The following is a 22,046-nucleotide window of genomic DNA, read 5'->3' on the forward strand; positions in this document are numbered from 1 at the left end:
GAATCCAAGGGCTGGGAATCTCTGCTCTGCCTGTGCCATCTCTGCACAGCCCAGCAAAGTTGGGAATGCTTATAGGAATGTTTGTCACACACCTGGGCCGTGGATAGGGGGTGTTTTGGCTCATATTTAGCTCAATGGAGAAGGAAGGAGGTGGGAATGGCCAAGCTGGGTTCAGTGGTGGTGGGTGAGGGATGGGAGTGCAATAAAAACCAAAATCCTGCTGAGCTGAGCTGCTCTCCCAGAAGACACAAAAGACCCTGCTGAGGTTTTTCCTGGCAAAGCTTCATTCCTACAAAAGGCACTTCATTTTCCAGCCTGTCCATGCCTGTGGTGGGGTGGCTGTTGGGGACACACCGAGCTGGCCCTGTGCAAGCCCAGAGGCCGCTCCTGACTTTTGACACGGCCACAAAAGGGCTTAAAGCTGCAAATCCCGTCTGAGCAGGAAGTTATTAAATTGGCATTGCAGGAGCACGTAAACAGTCACGGTGCCGGCATCACATCCCGCAGGAGCCAGCCACGGGCAGGGATGGAACGCTCCGGGATGGCTGGTCCTTGGGTGGCCTGGGCTGGAGGTGGAAATGTGCCCGCCGTGAGTCAGAGGTGCCCTTGTCACCCCGGCTGACAGGGACACACCGCCAGCAGGAACAACAGCTGATCCTAATCTTATCCCCTGACCCTTGCCAGCACGGGCAGGAGCAGGGAGGGAGGCGGCGGGGAAGTGGCAGGGAAGGAGGGAATGCTCGGCTCCATCAGCAGCAGAGCCTGTTGGGGGCTGCCAGCCCAGGCTTTGCTCCGTTTGGACTGCACAGGGAATGTTTGGGGGAGAGAGGGCTGGGGGGAACAAGGAGACGGTGCTGTGAAGAGAGTCACCTCCTGCCCCAGCTGCTCTCAGCCTTTGGGTCACCCCCATCCGTCCCCTCCGTGTTTTCCTCCCTGTCTCTCCTTAGGGAAAGGGCGGAGAGGCCGGGAAGGGATGGAGGGAGCACATTCACCCTACACGAGACCCGGTGATGCCCTCGGTGACCCCATCAGTGCCCAGCTCACAGGCTGAGGTGACTCCTGCAAATCCTGAGCTCCAGCTGGCTGCCAGGGCCTCAGCAGGGAACAGCAGCACTTCTCCAAGGGGCCATAAGCAGAGGAATCATCCCTGGGCTCAGAGGTGCCCAGAGAGGGGCTGGTGGGAGACCCTGCCCCACCTGGGCATCAGCCCCATCCCTGCAGCCAGTTCAGCTCTGTCCCATCCTGGCTTTGTTTGTCCCTGCTATCTTGACCTGAGGAAGGGGACACAAAACCCTTCTGGGGCCCTTAACCCCCACCCCTCCTCCTCCTCCTCCTCCTCCTCCTCCTCGTCCCTCTCCATCTGTAGCAGGAGTCCCTTGGGCAGCACGAGGCGGGATTAGGGCGAGACTAATGCGGGGTCCCCCCAGGCACCCGAAAAGCAGCAGCAACTCGAAATCAAAGGCAGCCCAGACAATGGCAGAGCTGCAGGCTCAGGCCTGGCAGAGCATTAAGCAGCAGCATTACCGGGGCCAGGGAGCGCCGGTGGGGACATTACCGCCACTCGCAGCGCTCCGGAGCGCGGCTGCAGCTGCTTTGCTTTTCTCTGGGTTTTGCCCAGGCTGCGTTTCCATTTTTCTCGAGAAAATACCTGTTTGGCTCTAAGAACCTCCTGCATTTTGCTGCTCAGCTCTCAGGGGCTTTTCCTGCCTGCCCGCTCCCTGTCCGACGTCAGCCGCTGCCGATGCTTCGCCCTCGCTGCAGCATCCTGAGGGAGCATCCAGGCTGAGTCCAAACATTCCCCTTCTCCCCTCCTCGCTGCCAGGTTGTCTCTATTTGCTTCCTGCTCCTATTTTCCTCCAGTTTCCCTCTCTGAATTTGAATGACACTGAGCTAATTTGCAGCCCAGCTCCTCCTGAGACCGTGGAGCTTTAATTATATTTTTCTCCTGGTTTCCTGGTTGGTGCAAGGCTTGGCTATAATTATGCCAGAAAGAGCATTACTTAGGACTGACCTGGGAGCAGCATTCCCTCTGGGAGCCAGGGCACTGGCTGCCCCCAGGAATTCTTATTTAAGGTGCTGGGCGGCAGACTCCCACGAAGCTTGTGCTGGAGAGGAGCGGAGTGTTTGCCACGTGCCACCACCCCTGGGACTCATCCCCAACACCAGTGATGGTCCCTCCTCTCATAGCCAGCCCAGCCGCTAATTACAAACCCTTGAACTGTGGAAGCACGAGGAAACCCTGGAGAGATTTAGGGTCTGCCTGCTTTGCTTTAAAACTCCCATCACCCATGCTGGAGAGCTGGAGTTGGCCCTGAGCTGCCCCCTGCCATTCCCTGTGCATCCATCCCCCACAGCAGGTGGCTGTGCCAAAATCCAGGGGCTGGCATGAGCTTCCTGGCCCACCACTTTTGTTGCCTGGATATTATATTTTAGTGGATCATGACACACCAGTGCCTACAGATAATTTGCCTGAGGTATCAATTAGCACTAATGAGATGGGAGTCTGTGTCCAGTACATCCTTTGTCCTTCCAGGGTGGCAGCAGAGGGAGTGGTGTCTCTTGGCTGATTTGAGAGGGAATGAAGGATCCCAGAGCACTGAGAGAACACTCTGAACATCCATTTTAAACTGGCTGGAAAAGAGTTCCCTCCTTGTCTCCCTCTGAAAACTGATCATGGAATCAAGGAATGATTTGGGTGGGAAGGGACCTCAAAGCCCATCCAGTGCCATCCCCGCCATGGCCAGGGACACCATCCCTATCCCAGGTTGCTCCAGACTTTCTCCTGGCCTTGAACACTTCCAGGGATGGGCCAGCTGCTATCAACAGGAGTTCCTCAGCTCTCATTCACATCCCTCCTCCCCCTTTGCCTTCCCCTGAACAACTCCAGCGAATCAGAGCGAATAAAGCGTTCTCCCCTTTTAATTACAGCAAAGAAAATTTAGGAGAAACTCCTCTCGACCCTAAAAGAAACTCGTTAAACGAGCAGATATCACCGTGCTCTATCCAGACTCCAACAACTTTAGGAAAGCAATTTACTTGTCTCCAGCACACTGTGCTTTTAGCCTACTTCCCTCAGGAAACGGGGCTCACTCCTGTGATTGTGCTGTTTATGTATCTATATGCCATCACTCCCACACTAATAACTTTTGAGCGTGTTGGCCAATTCCAACCAGATCTGACAGAGCGGCAGAGTTTTCAAAAATACTGAATTCTTACAAATTTAATGAAAGCCGTGGGTGGGCATATATTTTTTTTTTTCCCCCACCAAGGGAAAGGCTGCAGAGTGAACTCAGGATGATCAGACAGAAAGGAATACACACACACACACACACACACACATGCACAGCCACGCCAGGCCTGTATAAAACCCCTGGGTGCTGGGAAATCAGAATTTATGTTGGTATAGAGGGGGAATATTCCACCCCTGAACCCCAAAACCTCGGGAATGAGCAGCAGGATTCTCCCCCAGTTTTGTTTGGTGGTATTTGGATGATGCAGTTTGGTGTGGGCACTGCAGGGAAGGGTTCCTTCATTAGGAGGCTTTAAAATTAATCAGACTAAGATTAATAAGAAAGCTTTTCTAGCTGGATCTAGGATGTAAAACCTTGCTCTGCTCTGGTTCTGCGGGCTCAGGGACTCTGCCAAAACCCTCGCAAGGGGGGAGAGCTTGAGCTGAGGGATTGGAGGTTTCAGACAAAGCGGTTTAAGGTAAAAGAGCAGAGATTTACATGGGAATATTGGGAAGGAATCCTTCCTGTGAGGGTGGGGAGGCTCTGGCACAGGTTGCCCAGAGAAGCTGTGGCTGCCTCATCTCTGGAAGTGTCCAGGGCCAGGTTAGAAGTGGGAAATGCCCACACAAACCAGTCTGGGGTTCTGTGATTTTATGATTTGGGTTGGAAGGGACCTTAAAGCTCATCCAGTCCCACCCCCTGCCATGGGCAGGGACAACTTCCACTATCCCAGGCTGCTCCAAGCCCTGTCCAGCCCGGCCTCAGACACTTCCAGGGATGAGCCTGTCCCTGAACCAGCCTAATCCCATCCATCTCCATCCTCCACCCTCCACCATCCCTGCTGCTCTCCAGCAGAGCCCAGGACCACCCAGTCAGTGCAGGGCAGGGAGGTGTTCACAGCTGGCATTCAGGACTCGATATTTTCCCTTCTCTCCCATAATTAGATGTGGAATATTATACGCTAAGAGCTCATTAAGCATCTTGTCCCATCCCACTCTCAGGGTGTTCCAGGATCATTACCCCTTGGGGATGGAGGATGCTCAGGTTCTCAAACCCAGCAGACTGGAGCTCCACTCTTCCAGCATCCATCCCACAGCATCCTAGAGCTCCACACTTCCAGGATTCCAATCTTTCGAGGTATTCCCACCCATCCCCAGATCACAGGGAAAGATCTGGTGTTCCCACTGCTCTGCAGTCTGTTTCCTACCTGGCATTCTAGTGGGATTTTTCTTTTTTTCCAACCATCAGCTCGAAAACATCATCAAGCCCAAATGTGCTCCCCAAGCAGGCCCGGGAGGCTCATTCATATTGCAGATAAGCCCTTGGCAGAGATGCTGATAAAGACTTCAAGTGTGACTCTGCATACAAATATTCCAGACCCAACAATTAATCCAGCACAGGAGGCTCGGAGGTACCTGGGTTTTTCCCTTAACCCCAGCCCTTTTTCCCAGCCTGGCTGCTAAATATAGCTCTTGCTCAGAAAACAGAAAGGAATGACATGCTCTAATAAACTATCCCAAAATGTGAGACAAAGAGCCCTGAATTCTCCAGAGGAGCTTTTCCTCCTCGCCTCGCCACTGGTCCGGGAGCTTCCTGCAAGGCACAGAGCTCCAGGTACTTTTTGGGAGCCAGCTACAGGGTGCTTGAGCTGGCCCTGCTTTGAGCTGGGACCTTATTTCAACCTAAATTAGACATGGCTCATTTTCCCCTTCCCTCCTGCTGTTTTTCAGCCGGATCAGATCCCAGCTCTGGATCTCTGGGCAGTTCCAGAGGGCTGCAGCCTGCACAGGGAGAAGGGGCATTACTGGGCACCCAGATCTGATGTTTTCCAGCAGAGCCTCAGCCAGGGCAAACCCTCTCCAGGCATCAGCCACATATTTGACTGGTTTTCCACTCCACATCCCTTTTGGGAATGGAAATAACCGGGAATCCTCCCAGCACAGGTCAGCCCTGGGATGGTTTCTCTTGGCTATGAGTCAGGCAGAGGGTATGGGCAAAGAGCACCTCAGGAGCTCTTCTGCTCAGTGTATCACCCTGCTTATCCAAGAGGGAAGGGAAAAACAGGATGAATAACCCAATATTCCCTAAGTGACAGCTCTCAGCCTGTGAGCCCCACATGTGCAGTCTCACCACGGTGCCACCACACCCTGCCCAGGCTGCCCCGCTCTGGTGACCCTGTGTAGCCGCCCTGCCTCACTTGGGGACGTTGTGCATCCCCAGCCTACTGGGAATTACCAGAGGGACAACTGGGCTTGGATCCACCCTGTTTTGAACAGCACCCCAAGGCTTGGGCAAGCCCAAGGCTGCTGCTCCTGCAGTGGGGCCCAGGTAGCACCAACCTGCAGATGCCCATCATGAGTCACTTTCCTCCAGCAGCTTCCCTGCTGCAACAAAACCCTTATCCCATTTATCCCAAGTCCTCAGGGCAGGATCCCAGCTCAGACACGACCTCAGGACGGGCAGGAACCCCCTTACCTGGACGCCGCGATCTCCGCTTTCTGCTTGGCGATGGTGGCCGCTCGCTCGGCCGCCTCCACGGCCCGATCCACCTTCTCCCGGATCTTGCTGGCACGCAGCGGGATGAGGTTCTTCCTCTTGCCGCTGACCAGGATGTTCTGCTTGTACTTGCCCTCCTCCTTGGTGCCGTCGGGGAAGGTCATGCAGCCGTAGCCGTGGCGCTTGTTGTTGGCCCACTCGCCCTCGTACTTGAGCCCGTCCGAGCGCTGGCTCACGCCCGAGCCCGAGCGCTTGTCGTTCTTCCACTCGCCCACGTAGATCTCGGTGGTGGTGGCGTCGATGTCGTCTTCGATGACCGAGAGCTCGGCCTCGCCCTCGCCCAGGCTGATGGTGGAGTTGATGTCGCTGGCGGTGGAGCTGACCGTGCTCATGCCGGCCTCGCTCCGGAACGAGCTCTGCTTGCTCCGCTGGCTGGCCAAGGAGCTCTTGGACTCGGACTTGCGGAGCTTGAGCCCGCTCAGCAGCGAGCGCCGGAAGATGCCCTTCTTCTTGCTCTTGAGGATCTCGGCGTCGCTGTGGGCCATGAGGACGAAGCCGCCGCGGGACACAGCCGGGCTGCCGGCCACGGCGGGCGAGGCGTCGGGGTGCAGCGCCGTGCCGTTGGTGTGCTCGCTGCGCAGGGAGTTGATGGACGTCCTCAGGGGTGACCTGATGACCGCAGCCATGCCGTAGGGAACGCTCTGCCGGACGCCGTAACCCTGGCGCATGCCTCCGACCCACTGGCCCTGGTATGTCCCTGCGGAGAGGAGACAAAAGCAAACGGGGGGTCATGGTATCAAACTCCTCTGGGAGCAGTTTGCAGCTCTGGAATCCCAGTCCCATCTCCAAGACGAGGATTGCAGCGTCACGTTGTGGAGGGAAAACTGGTTGGATTGCAGGCTTGCAGTCCAGCTGCAGCACGGGAATGTTAGAAACCAGCCAAGGCATCAAGGAACTGCCCCTTGGATCAATCCCTACGCTGAAAGGGAAAGGGGGCAGGGGCGTGGAATGGGGGAATGGTTATCCAGGAGCACATTCCAATGCCATCCATGCTGCTGGCAGTCTCACAGTGGATGGATAATGTATAACAATACATTTATTTATACACACAGTGCCTTCGTCCGCTGTGCTGGGGAAGGAAGCAGCTCCATAGAAATAAAGGCCTCACGGGGAGAGATCCATTTGGATATTCCCCTTGGAATTGTGCCCCTGTTGGAGCTCCTACATTTGCGTGGGCACTTCCTGGAGTTTCTTAACTGGTTGTTGGTGGCACGAAAAACAAACAGGGCTCCACCACAGCACTGGGAATGGGGGGGACAAGGAACCCACCCAGCCCGGGGGGCACTGCTGGACCACAACACCCACCCTGTGCACCGAAATGTGGGGTGGGTGGTAATCTGCTCGGGGTTCCTAATCCCATCCCCTCCTGGAGCTCGGAGGTTGGCACGATTCCAGGCCTTATCCCAGCTGGTTGAACCACAGGGCTTGTTTTTATTCTTAGGTCGGCTTAATCTTCTTCAGACCTGCTCAAGATGCAGCAATTCACTGCTCGCCTAAGCCCTCCTGGGGCAGACTGAGGAGCCTGAGGATGGCTCCTCGCCGGGCACTGGAGCTGCTGGAATGCTGTGGCCAGTCCCAGCTCTGGGACGTGAAGAGCTGGGATGGGCACAGGCAGCACCTCGCAGCAGTGGGACCTCCCTTTGTGCCAGCCCCGCTCCCGCACATCAAGGGAGTCTTAAAACAGACCTGCTGAAATAGTGCACCCTGCGTGAATCGAGCCAGTCCTACCCCAGGACTCCCTTAGGAATTTCCCTGCCCGGTTCTGGAGCTCAGAGGAAATTCTGGAGAGGTGTCTGGGCTTGAGCAGCTCATGCTGAGCACAGGAACTGCTTCCTGAGAGTGTGAAACCAGCACCTGGCCACATCTTGGGGTGTATTTTGGGGTGCTTCAGCTGTCTTTTAGCTGCCAGTGCTTTGCACAAATCCCCCAGGATTTAGGCATCCTTCCCGGCCCTCCAATGTGAGCAACACCCCAAGGTGTTACATGATCTGGGTGACAGCTTGGTGCACCCCAAAAAAAGCCAGCCCCCAAGGTGGATATCCCACAGAGACTGCCCTGGAGAAGGGACATGGAGAGGCAGGGGCAGGCAGGATTTACTGAGGGTTTACAGGATTAGCACTGGGATTAGGGCAGGCAGCGGGATTAGGGCAGGCACTGGCAGGGCAGGGAGAAGGATGGGGGACAACCTGCGAGATGCAACTCGGGGGACACAGCAGACAGGGTTTGAGCAGTGAGCCTGCCTTGTCCTCTGTGGTGTCCCCAAGAACAGGGAACAGCCAGTGCCGTGCACCCACGGCTCTCCCCGTGCCTGGAATCATGGCTGTGGCAGGGCAGAGGCTGCCAAGGTGTCCCTGCATTCCCTGGGGACCTGGCAGCACCTCTCTTCCCTTTCTGGCTCCATCCCAAAGCATCTCAGCAGGACAATGGAGCAACTGGGGCAGAGATTCCTCCCAGAGCCCCAAGTTCTCCTGCAAAGGAGCCTCCAGGACGGCTTGGGATGTCCTCACACCGTGCTCAGCCTCCTGCTTCCCTAGAGATGGATTCAGTGGGTTTCAGGGAAAGATGCCGGTGTGGGCAAGGGCACAGGGAAAACAGGTCCCGCATGAGATCCACCAGAGCCCACCCTGCCCAAGCCCCGATCTCCCTTTCCCTTGGCTGAATCCCTTGACTCAATCCCTGACCCCACACAGGTCCCTCGACCTCCTCATCTGCTGGCAAATCTGCAGCTGAAAAAGCTCCCTGGATGAAGCTGGAGCAGGGGGAAGGATCACAGCCCTGTGGTGAAAACCTGAGGGACTGGCAGGGAGCAGAACAAAGCGCTCGGGGCTGGAGCGTGACGGCGCGGCCCGGCTGGAGCGCCAGCGGCGAATTGGTCACAGCAGGTCCCGGCTGCAGCCTGCGCGTGTCCCCAGCCAGGCTGAGGTGCCCGGGACGCTGCCATCCCTGCCTGGCCTCCAAACTTGCTCCCGGAATGGCACAGCTGCCAGGAGCAGTCTCTGCATCTCCTCGGCATCTCCTCAGCAGGGTGGATTTTCCAGCCACTCCGTCCTGCTTGTCCCCTCCCAGCACCGTGGAGCAGCTCCCAACCCCCAGCTCTGCTTTCCTAGGTGTTGTTGCTTCCCTGCAGGAGGCAGCAGCATGGATTATCCCTAGGGATTGCTTCAGAGTCCGCGCTCATGTCCCTGACAGCCACCAAGACATCTGGGCACCTTCATGGCCACCAGCAGATCAAAGAGCTTCCTGTCAGGGAGCTCAGTCCTTCCTCAGCCCAGCAGCGCTCCTTCCTTCCCCTGACTTCATTATGTTTTAAACCCCTCGATATCCCAGGATTTGGCCATGGATACCGGGAGGCTCCGGAGCCATCTGATCTGCATCACTAAGCGCCACCACCTCCTCCCCAAGCCCTGCTCAGTTTAACCTCTGCCCCAACATTTGCAGATATGTGCACAAAGCTTGATCTCACATGGAGCCCAGACACTCCTGCTCCCCGCAGAGGAAATAGGATTTCACAATATTCCCCTTCCCGTGCCAGGATGGACCGGCTGCAGCTGCTCCGGAGCTCGGGAGATGGAAAGGGAATGTGCAGCGGGAATGTGGCACGGTGGGGACGCCAGGATGGGGCTGGGAGTGATGGAATGAGCACTTCTGGTGGAACAGAATGATCTGCTGAGGTGCTGCATGGAGAATTCCAAGGATTTTGGTTCTGAGCACCTCACAGGTTCCAGGACAGAGGAGGGGAATGTGCTTCCCTTGGGGTGGGAAGCAGGGAACAATCCAAGGCAATCCTGGCCACAAACTGATTGTATTGCCCAAGCCAGAGAAGAGCCAAAGCCACCGTGATGGAGGAGAATCCCTGGGGAGGAAAATGTCCCAACCTCTTCCCTCAGCCATGCAGGGCACTCCTATGGATGCCTCCGAGATGCCACAAATACCCATCCCACTTCTGTGCAGTCCTTTTGCACCGGGCAAAAAGGACAAAGAGAGAGAAGAAAGTCTTGGACATGGAAAGTCAGGATAAAGGGTGAGGAAGTGGCCACGTCCATGCTGAGCAGAGCTAAGGACAGGGCACAACCTGAGGCTGGGAAAATACAACTGGAGTCATCCCAAGAGATGGATTGGAGGGAATATTCCTATTTCAGAAATAACAGATGAAGTGTAAGAAAGGGAATGGGCTCCTGGGAAGGACAGGGATGGGATGGAAACACGGAGAGAAGAAAAGGGGCGATGCTGTTGGACACATTCACTGGTGTTCCTAAACCTGAATTTGAGGGTTTCGTGGCTCACTCCCCTTGGAGCAGGGCTGGCTTGTTTCCAGAACTCCTGCAGGAATTGCAGTTGCCTTGAGGAGCGTGCAGAGCCCCATCCTTGGCTGGAGGCAGCGGGGCTGAGAGCAGAGAGCGGGAAGTCCCTGGCCTGGGAAGCATCACTCCTGATTCTCCAGCAGTGACAGGGAGCAGCACTTCCTCAGCATTTGGCTAAAATCCATCCTGGGAAGAGAGCTGAGAGTCTGCAGGGCAGCTCCTGGTGGCCCCATAGTGCCAAAATCCCCGAAATCAGGGCTGGCCCAGGTTTGCATCCTGCAGCAAAGCGAGGGGGGTTCAGCAGGACCCTGCTCCAGGCTGGGTGCAGCCCCTGCACCTCCATATTCCCTGCTGGAAGCAGGGACAAGGCAGTGGCATTCCAGCAGTTCAGCTGGTTTTTGGGAGCGTGAATTAAGCTCCTGTTTGCAAAGCTCTCCATGAGGATCAGAGGTATCGCAGGAAGAACGACATCTTTCCATTCATTTCCAAAGAGATTTTGGGGATTTTCCTGGGGAGGAGAGGAGCGATCTCCAGCTCTGGCTCATCCCTCTGGGATCCAGGCACGGTGGGGATCCAGCGCTGCTCCCTCTGGCAGACAAGATCTTTCTTCTCCATGGGGAGGGGCAACCAAGCCATGGCTTGCTGTTCCAAACTCAGGAATTTCCTGGACCTGGAGTCCTTTCCTGCTTACGGAGAGATGGTGAAACCCCACAGTGATGCCCAGGGCAATCCGGCTTTCACACAAATAAACAGCCCAAGGAGCTCCCTCAGCTGGAGTTTGAACAAACCCCAAGGGAGGATTTTGGGCTGCTCTGACTTAAGGTGGGATCGTGCACTTGGATATAAACCTGGTCCATGATGTTGGAAGGAGGAAAAAATCAGGATTTTTTGGGTTGGAACGATGGCATTTTCTTTCCCTCCTCTGCCCACACCCAAGATTTGGTGTTTTGGAGTCGCTGAGCCCTCTGGCCCCACTCCAGGAACACCATTAAGGAGAAGCTTTATGGCTGCTCCCAGGCTTTTCCCAAACCCACACGGCCGGTTCCGTGTTCTGCAGGATGAATCCTTTGGGAAACACATGGATAAAGCCCACGGGGGGTTTGCACGGACCTGCCCTCTTCCAGTTCCTCATATGGAGACATTCAAACAGGAATTTGGGATGTTGTGAAGCACTTTGAGGCCACTGGAAGCACACGTGTCATTATCACAACCTGACCTCAGAAAAAGACAAATGTTTGGAAAAAATTCCTTCTCCATCCCTAACACTGAGTTAAAAACCCAAGCACACCCACCACGGTGGGTCAATATTCCCAGGTTAGCTAAAATAATCAGCGACAGGGATGCAGCTTCCCAGGTTTGCCTGGAAAATGGGAGCAGCAGGCTCCAAAGAGCTGGAGCTCCATCCCATCCTTGAAGCACAGCCAGATCCTCCTGGTCCAGCGACCGTGCTGGACACCAGCAGCATTCCCAACCTCCCAGCTTGCCTTCCCCACTCAGCAAAATCCCGGGAAGGAGGGTGGAGTGGTCTGAAGTGCCCCTGTACTTTTCCAAGCCGAAGTAATTAGGTTTTACAAATTGCTGGTTTATCTTGCAAAGGATCTTTCCTGGTGTGCTCAGCCCCCCTCTTATCTCTGGCCTCTGCAGCATATTAATTAAAGATGTCCGATGGCAATAATTAGGCCAGGCTCTTGAATTCCGACCGAAGGAGGGAGTTTTACAGATATCCCTTTCCAGCTGCTCGATATCACAAATCCCAGGAGGATTCACACACAAATCACCTCAGAAAAACCCATCCCAAAGGGAAGGAGTCTGGGAGAAAAGAGACGACTGGAGGGTGCTCATCCAGCCTCAGTCCTGATGGGGTGACCGTGGGGACATCCTCGCTGGCCATCCCGGGGCATCACTGGGAAAAATGTGCCCCTCAAATATCCTGGCCTGGCTGTATGGGGACCTTAAAGTTCATACTGTTCCCACCCGATGTGGCAGGGACAATTTCCTCCATCCCAGGCTGCTCTGAGCCCTGTCCAGCCTGGCCTTGGGCACTGCCAGGGATCCAGGGGCAGCCCCAGCTGCTCTGGGCACCCTGTGCCAGGGCCTGCCCACCCTCACAGGGAACAATTCCTTCCCAATATCCCATCCATCCCTGCCCTCTGGCAGTGGGAAGCCATTCCCTGTGTCCTGTGCCTCCATGCCTTGTCCCCAGTCCCTCTCCAGCTCTCCTGGGGCCCCTTTAGGCCCTGGAAGGGGCTCTGAGCTCTCTCTGGAGCCTTCTCCTCTCCAGGTGAGCACCCCCAGCTCTCCCAGCCTGGCTCCAGAGCAGAGGGGCTCCATCTCTCAGAGCATCTCTGTGGCCTCCTCTGGAATTGCTCCAGCAGCTCCAGGTCCTTCTCACACTGGGAAGCCCCAGAGCCGGACACAGCACTGCAGGTGGGGTCTCAGAGGGGGAGAATCCCCCCCCTGAACCCCCTGGTCACTGCATGGATGTGGGGACACATTTTCAGCCAGGACACCCTTCCTGCACTGTCCCTGCTGGCAGCAGGACACGGTGTGATGCTGGGTGACTTCCATGCCCTGCCCTGTCCCCAGCTGCTGCTCTCATCCCCCAAACCCTCCCGTAAATCCCACACAGGCATGGCATGGATGGCTGGCAGATGCCACCCGCATTGCCCACCGTGGAATGTGGGAATCGGTGACGCTGCCTGTGTCCAACTCCTCCTAGATCCGGAATCCACGGCAAAATTACCCTCCCTCCAGCCCTGCTAAGGTTCTCCATCACCAAACCATGCTAAAAACACAGTCAGATGCTTCTGCTGTGGCTGCTAATTTGCCAAAAATATGCTCTGGTAACTGCTTACACAGGGGAAGGAAGAAAGTATGGATTTTTGAGTATGCAAATCTAATCTGCAGGCACGAACACGTGACGGGTGTTAGTCATAGTGCTAATGCTGGGTGCATCCAGACACGGTGGGCACAGCCAGGGCTGGGCATCCAGGGAGGCGTGGAGGGAAGGAGAAGAGCATGAGGAGGATGAGAGCTGTCAGGGGCTGCTGTGCTCCTGCCTGGGCGCAGGATGAAGTCTGGTTTGAGGGTCAGTAAATAATAAAGAATTACAGCTCGTACTTGTAAAAGCAGGGAGCCTCCATCTAAAGGCATCAAGCAGTGGAGGTGCTGGGTTTGGACGAGGTTTGGAAGGGGTAGGGATGGGAGCAGGGCTGGCTCTGGAGCAGCCAGAAGCTCTGCAGGAGCAGGAGCTGGGGGCTGCGGGGAGGAGATGGATTTCTACAGCCTCATGCCTCAGCCAGGGAATCTGCCTCCTCCTCCTCGTCCTCCTCCTCCTCCTCCTCTGGGTGCAAATAACAACAAAAGTATTTCTGGCTGAAACACCACAGAGCAGGGATTGCTCAGCCCTTCTCCATGGGGAAAATCACCAGGAAATCACAGGTGGCGAGAATGCTCCTCTGGGGGATTGGAGCCCCATCCCAAACATGGGGAAACATTTCTATCCTCAGTGCCTGTCCCAAGGATGCTCTTCAAGCAGCAGGATGAAGCCTCCTCCCTCACTGGGAAACATTAGATTAATTTCCTATGGAAATTAATGTTTTCCAAGGCATTTCAGATATTGGCTTCAAGGGGGAAAAATCTTGGTTTGTTCTCCAGGAAAAACCAAGCCCATCCTGAGCATCCCCTCCCTCTTCTCATTGCTTCTGCATCTCCTGCTTCCCCAAACCTGTTGGGAAATGCTTTTTCCAGCCAGAATTCAAGGAAAGGCTTCAAAAAACCAGAATAAAGACAATCAAATCTCGGCATCACTGATTCTGGTGGAGCTCATGGTGCCTTTCAGGCCAGTTGTGATTCCCCTTAAAGCTCCAGCTCCTGCAGTCAGAGAAAACACAACTTTTAAAAGGAAACAACCAAAGAAAGACATTTCTTGTTGTCTGTCCTGGGAGCGGGAAGGGCTGGCTTTGCCAGACACAGGGAAAGTCAAGGAAGCATCATCTCCTGGTGAAATGGGGCCACGGTTTTCCCAGGGCAGCTGAATCCCTGCAGATTCAGCCGCCGCCTGGGGTCAAAAGCAGGATGAGGTTTTATCCCCAAGGATGCAAACCACCTTAGGATATTGCTCAGCACCTTTATCCAGAACAATGTGCTCCTCTCACAAAGCAGAGTGAAACGGGGCTAATACTGATTTCCCTTAATCCCCCCGTGCTCTAATCCTGCCACAAACTCCGGGATCTCACCCATTCCTCAGCAGAGATCCAGGAGGAAGGGCTGATTCCCAACCTCTCCCAAATGGGGCTGAGGGTTTGGGGGGCTGCATCCCCCCCTGGGGTGTGGGGGGTGCTCAGATGGGTGGGATGAGGCTGAGCTCCCCATGGATCAGGGGTAGGGGGCTGCTCCAGGGTGGGATGAGGCATGAGCAGGGTTTATTTATTCCCTGTGGAATAAATCACGGAAGCACAGAGTGGTTTGAGGTGGAAGGGACCTTAAAGCTCATCTCATTCCAACCCTCTGCCATGGGCAGGGACACCTTCCACTATCCCAGGCTGCTCCAAGCCCCGTCCAGCCTGGCCTTGGATGCTTCCAGACCTTTATTCATTCCAGGGAAACACCTTGCAGACCCCAAGCAATGCCCTGAGCAGGAAATAATACCTTTGTAGTGCTCATCTCCTTCTGGAAATCAGCAAAATGAGGGGCCCTGCTCTGGCTGTTCACTCATTCATGAAAATTCATGATGCTCTGCTGGGTGCTGAGAGTGAGAGGAACCTCTTCAGGGAATAATGTTGGGAAAGGAGTGTCTGTTCTTAGGGAATGCTCATGCATCCATTGCAATTTTTAAGGATTTTTGGTTCAAAGGCCAAGAGGCCAAGAATCTGCCTTTGAAAAGCCAATATTAAGCCCCAAAATAGACACAGTTGCCTTTCAAGTTTTGTTTTCTCCAAGCTCCCCATTTTTTCTGTTAAAAAATACTTTAACTGTGAGTTAAACGGCTGCTTGCAGAGCAAATGACCACCAAGACTCTCCTGTAACTACTGCAAACTCCTGCAAAAAAAATCCCTTCTTGCTCAGGAGTTCAATCAGTGCCAAAACCAGACCCAAAGAGACAAAAAATCTCACAAGGCAGCCACTAAACCCCAGTGTTCGCCCCCAAAAGACCATCCCCAAGCTCATCCTGCCCAGCTCCTCCATCTCCAAGTCATGCCTACATTAATAGAGCTCATTCATCTACGTCAGCGTTACCTGACTCAAAGCATTCAAAATTCATCAGGTTCATTTTAAAATCGAGGCATTTTTAAACAGAAGGCATTTTTAGCTCTCGTCTGCTGCTTCCCGAGCCTGGAAGAATGACTTTTCTGCAATAGCCTGGGTGGAAACCTTGCTTCCAAACTGAAGCTGAAAATCTTGCAAAATCACATGATTCCACAAGCTGGAGCTTCTAAAGGGGAAAAAAAAAAAAAAAACCCAACAAAAAAAACTGTTCAGCTCCAGGAGCAGATGTCACCCAACCACGAGGAGCCCCATGGGATATCAAATCACATGCAAATATCCTGAGATTTGCATTCAAAGCCATGAGAAACCCACCCCAGTGAAACGACATCAACGTTGCACTTCAGGGCTGAAGTCACCCTCGGCTGTGGGTCAGGGAGAGGGGGTTGATGGGGTCCCCAAGGTTGGGGTCCTGCACAATTCCCTGGAGAATCACGCCCTGGATAAAAGACTTGGGAAGATGGAGTGAGGGTCTGAGGCCTGTCTGGCAATTTCTGTCTCATGTTCTTTTCTCCGAGGTCAAAATCCTTCTTCCTCTGTCCTGAGCTGTACCTGAAACTAAGCAGCATGTTCCAGTGAGAGAAGTAATTACCATGAGTTCATAGCATTTATTTTTAATGAGGCTGGTCAGAACCTTCATTTAGTATTTTGATTCATTTTTCTGGGCTCGGCAGCTCCTGACGTCTCCGGTTTTGCTCTCCTGGAACCACTGCAAGCAGCTTCTAGACCCAACCCAGACAGTGAGATGCTCCATCACCAAAATCCTGACTTTTTCATTAATTATCAGGTTCTGAGGGGTTGTTAGGACCAGCTCTGGCTGCGTCTGGGTGCTGCAGGGATGGGAGGATCGAGGATCAGGGCGCTCTTGTATTTGCTTGTTTCCGCCCACTGTTTAAAGTGCATCAACAATTCCTTCCCGGCAGCAAAACAAGGGAAGAGCTGGTACTTTTAAGGTAATTCTGACATCCGTGCTATGAATAGATCCTTATGGAAATTTGCCCTCGCTCGTCGGTTCCCTGTGCAGGAACCCATGGGAAGGCCGGGGTGGGGAGAGGCACCAGGCCGCGGCCATCGTGGCACTGTGGAATCCGGGAATGCTTTGGATTGGAAGGGACCTTAAAGATATCTCATTCCAACCCTCCTGGCTGGTGGTGGTTCATCCCAAACCACGGCTCAGCTCAGGTGAGGGGATGCAGCTCCTTCCCAGACAGGCAGGTCCCACACAGCATTCCTGCTCCATCCTGCTGGAGCAGCCCTTTATGTTGGCTTTTGGGAAATATTCCACATTTTGCCCTTCCTCAACCACTCCCAAGCCATTTGGTCGGTAGCTCCTGGTGCACCTGCTAAGAGAGGTGTCACCAGTGCCACTGCAGGGCTGGGAAAGTGGGACATGGAGCAGGACAGCCTGGCAGGGCCCCATCCCGGCAGCTCCCAGCGCTCTGCTTCCCTCTCCCCATGGCAGGAATATTTCCCAGCCCGGGCCAAGAAAACCCACTTGCCTACTCAGCCAGTGCTAACAATGCAAACACTAATTATATTTCCCTCACCTATCAAAGGATGATTCATTTTAGGTGAGTGGGCACGGAGATTACACAAGATGAACACCACCATGCGACTGCCCGGCCCTTTCGGGGTAGCCCTCCTGAGAAACAAAGATTTAGGGAGCATGTGGATATCCAGGATGGGGAGAGGACTGGCAGCAGGATGAGCCCAGTTCACAGCACACACCTCCAGCCTGTCCCATTCCCTCAGGGATGCTGGGCAGTGAGCACTTGGGATGGGGCTGGTCCCATCCCACAGCTCCTGTCTGGTTTTGAATCCCAGTTGTTCAGCTGGGAAGAGGTGGAGAGAGGAGGAAAACACTGTTGCCCGGGATGGAAAGGGCAAAAATAGATTTGGGGCTTCCTTCAGCCACCCCATCTCCTCCACCCCCACAGCCATGGTTTCAGCAGCTCAACCCAAACCCAACACGGAGGATTCCCATGGGAAGTCAGTAGCTACAATCTCAGCTGTCCCTAGGGTGAAGTCACTGAGCATTCCCAAAGTATCCGAGGCAGGAACCAGCTGTGATGTCTCCTGATCTCCGGGCCTGCTCGGAAGAGGGTCTCCACTCCTCTGCTCCAGATCCCCCCAGCTCCATGGCCAGCAGCCCCAGCCTCACATCAGTGCTGATGCAGGTGCATGCAGCCCCTTTCACCTGAAGCAAGGGAGCAATTCCTGCTCCCTCCCCAGAGCTGGGATGAATCAGACGAGTGCTCCAACTCTGGCATCCGACTGAAGCAATCCATGGGAGCCTGGTTTATGTAATATCAGGGTGCTCTGGAGGGGCGCAGGGGGGTTTTTGGCAGGAAGATGAGGATATATCAGCACTGCTGGGGAGGTCCGAGGGAGTGAGGCCACGGGGACAACGGGACAGCGCAGAGGCCGCGTGGCAGCCGTGCCAGGGACACGCGTGGGCTCCTGGGAGAACGGCACGGCGGCCTTGGCTGATCTGGGCTCCGTGTTGATGGACACGAATCCCCCGGGCTGGGGGAGCGGGATTTGCTCTCCCTGGGGGTCAGGGAGCGCGTGGGAAGGGCGTGGGGGGCTCGTCGGCGTGGGGGGACAGGCGTGGGGTGCGCGGCGTGTGCGGCGTGGGAGGTGTGAGCTCGGCAAGCTGCGCGTGGGGGCAGCGCTGCCTGCGCCGGCTGCGGGGCTGGCGAGAGGCCCCGGGCCACCGTGTGCCACCCCCGACACCCAACGGTCCAGCAGCCACACAGTCACCCCTCCCAACACAGCGCTGGGGCAGGGGGAGCTGTGCCCTTCCCCGCTGTTGTGCAAGGGAATGGGAAAACTGGAGCGAATCTGTGGATTCTGGGGCTCCCCGAGCCTCGCTGCGCATTTAGGGCCCCATCCCCTAGCCAGGGCTGGGGAGCTAAAAAAAATGATGTGCAAGGGATGAATATTTATCTGTGGGTGGCAAGTGACAGATGCTGGGGCGAGGATTCTTGGATACTTCAGTTTGCTGGAGGTAATAACTGGAATAGATTAATGAGAAACATCCTTCCCAACAGTTGCCTCGCCGGTGCCACCGCTCCTGCACACAGCGGCCTCTGGGACCCAAACACACAAAGTTCAGTAAGGCTTGGTGTCCAAAAGGCTGCCGATGCCCAACTTTGGTGGTTTCCACCCAGAATGGAGCCAGGCAACTGGGAAAGGGATGTGGCCTCTGGGTGCTGGGAGCTGAGTTGGTGAAAGTGGCCTTTGAGGTGGTTCTGGCCCAGCTGAGGTGGGGGAAGCTGGTGTGGAGGAGCATCCACAGTTCCCAGCAGTCTGCATTTCCCCAGCATGGCATTCCTTCCTCCTTGGAAGGTTTGCAGAGTCCCACGGGGACCATTTTGCCACAGACCCTACCCTTTCCCAGCACTGATCCTCCTCCCTCCTCCCGAAATCGCAAACACGCGACATTGCTTTTGGGTCCCCGAGCACCGGCAAGCCGGGCTGGCCTGCCAAGATGGAAGGAGAAGCTCTTTGCTTCTGGTAGGTTCTCAGAAAATGCTGAAACTGCTGCTAAGCCACCCCAGTGTGGGGAAGCTGCCCAGGTTTCCCTAAAAAACGCTGCGCTGCAGAGGATGGGGAGCGTGCCGGGGCGGGGGCACGTGCGTGGCTGGGGACAGGGCCAGCCCTGCAACACCCAGCCCTCAGAGACCTGTAGTTAGTCCAGACTTGGGTCTGTCCTCCCTCAAACCTCCCAGGCAAGGGCTGGGTGCCAGGAGGAGACAGCACCCACGTTGGGAGCAGGCAGAACTCCCCCCACAGCCCCTCCTGACCACCTTGGACGTGGGAGACCACGCAGATTCCCTGGCCAAGCTTTATTCTCGACTGAAGGACTGCTGGGATTTATCCATGCCTTCCAAACACACACCCAGCACATCCCAGCTCAGTCCCCAGCATCCTTCCAGGCAGCCTAAACAAAAGGTTGCAGCTCTGTTTTGCTTTGGGGGAAAACCACCGGCACGAAATTATCCTTAAAAATCCCGAGGTGGTTCCGCCTCTCCCTGTGAGAGCACAGAAAAAGCAGCTGCAGGTGAGGTTGAACCTCTTCTCCCTGTGCAACCACAAAGCAGCAAACTGCTTTTCCAGAGCAAGGTCTTGCAGCACCTTTCAGGAAGGCTGCGATGGAGCTCCCCGACGCTGCAATTTCCTCACCGTAGCCGTATGGAAAACCATAACGTCCTAAAAATAACCCGCCAGCCTGCTTTAGGAGGCCACGATTCCCGGGAAAACAAGGGGCCAGCGGAGCCCAGTGCCCCTGGCTGCCGGCAGGTAGGCCTGCCTGGGATTATGGTGGCAATTCCGACTGTGGAAGTAGCCACAACCCAGGAGAGAGGATGATACAGCCACTTACAGCACGACACCAGCTGTTTCTCCCAGTTCAGCCCTAAAGCTTGTTAGCCCAGCAATTTTTTTGGGTTTGATCGCTCCAATTGGGTTTTCTTGTTTTTCCTCTAATCGCAGTTTCCCCTCAGCATCTCGTTAAGCCGTGTTGACAGCAGAGAAGAGCTCTGGTGATCCCTCTGAGCCCCTACGCTAAGCATTAAGCCGTAAACTAGGAACGTAAGACTCTTGTCTGAATTAAAGTCTTTTCCCTGGCATTATTGAGCGTGGGGCTGCCTTTGGAGGGGCTGCAGGAGGTGCTGAGCCCCCCAGCCCTGGCTGGGAGCTCTGGCAGCACTGGAGCTGCCCTATCCGCCCCGGATCTCCCCACACACCCTCACTCGCCTCCATCCTGCCCCGCGTTGCTCCCATGCAAATCCTACAGGTTCCAGTGGTGCAGTCAGAACTGCCAATCCCATGTGCAACTTGGGTTGTCTCCCCAAGGCCTGGCCCACTCCATGCTCCAACCCCTCTGGGCCAGAGCTGGGTGTCCCCCCACCAGCACAGCCCGTTCCACATCCCAAAAACCTGCGTGAGGAGGGGAAGGAGGGAGGTCCCAGCGCCCAGAGACCCCATGGAACATATGGGGCTACCTGTGGCAAAGAGCTGGGCTGGTGCCACGCTGGGCTGGTTCCTTCTCTCCTGCAGGGTGGGAGCATCCCTTGATCCAAGCCAGCAGGTTGCAAACTCCCAGACTCCAAGCCAAACCCCGTTTGAAGGTGCTCCCCACCACCCTCCACCCCACTGCCCCAGCCAGGAAGGGATCAATGCATCACCTACCTCCATCCGAGTAGGTCTCTGTCCCGTAGCCATCCTGTAATCCATTGCTCCAGGTGCCTTCGTACTTGGCCCCGTTTCCAGTGCATTCCCGGACCCCGTACCGTCCCTTAAATCCATGGGTCCACTCTCCTTTGTACACCCACTTCCCTTTGCTCTCCATGCCAATGCCATGGCGCTTGCCCTGCGCCCAGGTGCCCTGGTAAGTGTTGCCACTGGGCCAAGTGTAGACCCCCAGCACCTCAAAGCCGTGACTCCAGGAGCCCGAATATTCACCTTGACCCTTCGGGCCGGTACAGATTCCATGGCCATGAGCCTTTCCGTCCTCCCAGCCTCCACAGTACGACCCTCCATCGTCAAAATTAAACCTTCCCCCACTGGACATGCATGTAATTCGGTTTGCAAATCTCCCAAAAGGTGAAAAAAAAAAAAAAAAAAAAAAAAAAAAAAGAATAGGAGAATAGGAAGAAATGCAGGAAATAAAATGCGAATGATGACTTGGGGAAAAAGAAATAAATAAAAATAAAAAAAATTAAATCAAATCGAACTCAATCGAAATCATGCACCAGATCCACGGAGCTGCTTAAGCCAGTTTCTTGTGATTATTCATTCTCTGGGAGTATGTTGAGGATCAGTTCTCTCTTCCCCTGCTGTGGAAACAGGATCATTAAAAAAAAAAAAAAAAAAAAAAAATAGCAGCAAGAACAGCAGCAGCTATTGGGTTTTGGTGCAAACGACTCCACCTAAAAACCATCCAAGGCAGGGAACGGGGGTGGGGGAAAAGGAGGAAAAAAAAAAAAAAAAAAAAGAGGCCAAATGCCAAGAGAAGGGAAGGGGGGGAAAAAAAAAAAAAAAAAAGGGGAAAAAAGCGAGCGCTGGGCAGCCCCGGGGCGAGGATGCTCAGAGCCCCCGCGGAGCCCCCCGCCGCCGGCCGGGCTGGCTGGGGCGCAGGGCCGGGGGCAGCGGCGGGCGCGGCGGCATCGCGGGGCTCGGCAGCAGCAGCGGCAGCAGCAGCAATGCGGTGCCTCCTCCGCCGCCCTCCCGCACGGCTCCCGGCCGCTCCCGCACCGCGCACGCCCCGCGCCCCGCGCCCCCTCCCGCCGCCTCCCCCGCGCCGCTCCCCGCCGCAAACCTCAGTGCCGGGGGGCCGCGCCGGCCGCGCCCGGCCCAGCCCGCATCCCGGCCGGGGGATGCTCGCGGCGAGCCCCGCTGCCGGCCCGAGGGGCTGCGGGGTGCACAGGGGGCCTGGGCTCGCCCCGCCGCCTCCCCCCACCCCCCCCCCCCCCCTTCCTCTCCGGCTCCCTACGGGGATAAATCCCGCTTATTAATGAGCAGGATCCTGGGCTTTCTGCTCTGCCTCAGCTCCCGGCGCCGGGCTCAGGGTGGATTTAAAGAGACAGGAACTGCGTCGCCTTCGCCTCGCAGCCCAGCAGGGCCGCAGCCCCCCGCAGCCTCCCGGGATGCTCCCGCATTTTTATTTATCGCTCCGGCTCTCCCCCGC

At 55.6% G+C, this 22,046-nt stretch overlaps 1 protein-coding gene across 1 annotated transcript in view; it reads right to left on the reverse strand.

Annotated features, from left to right (window-relative positions):
• The window catches only part of JPH3 (junctophilin 3), a 50,698-nt gene extending 29,193 nt beyond the window's left edge, over positions 1-21,505 (reverse strand). The window contains exons 1-2 of the mRNA XM_032121553.1: positions 20,549-21,505; positions 5,706-6,483 (exon numbers count right to left, since the gene is read on the reverse strand). Coding sequence (XP_031977444.1) covers positions 5,706-6,483; positions 20,549-20,930 — 1,160 coding nt within the window. The 5' untranslated portion in view covers positions 20,931-21,505. The remainder of the gene's footprint in view (positions 1-5,705; positions 6,484-20,548) is intronic.
• Between the last annotated feature and the right edge of the window lie 541 nt (positions 21,506-22,046).

This window comes from Corvus moneduloides, chromosome 12 (assembly GCF_009650955.1).
Source record: "Corvus moneduloides isolate bCorMon1 chromosome 12, bCorMon1.pri, whole genome shotgun sequence".
Classification (NCBI taxonomy): Eukaryota; Metazoa; Chordata; class Aves; order Passeriformes; family Corvidae; genus Corvus; species Corvus moneduloides.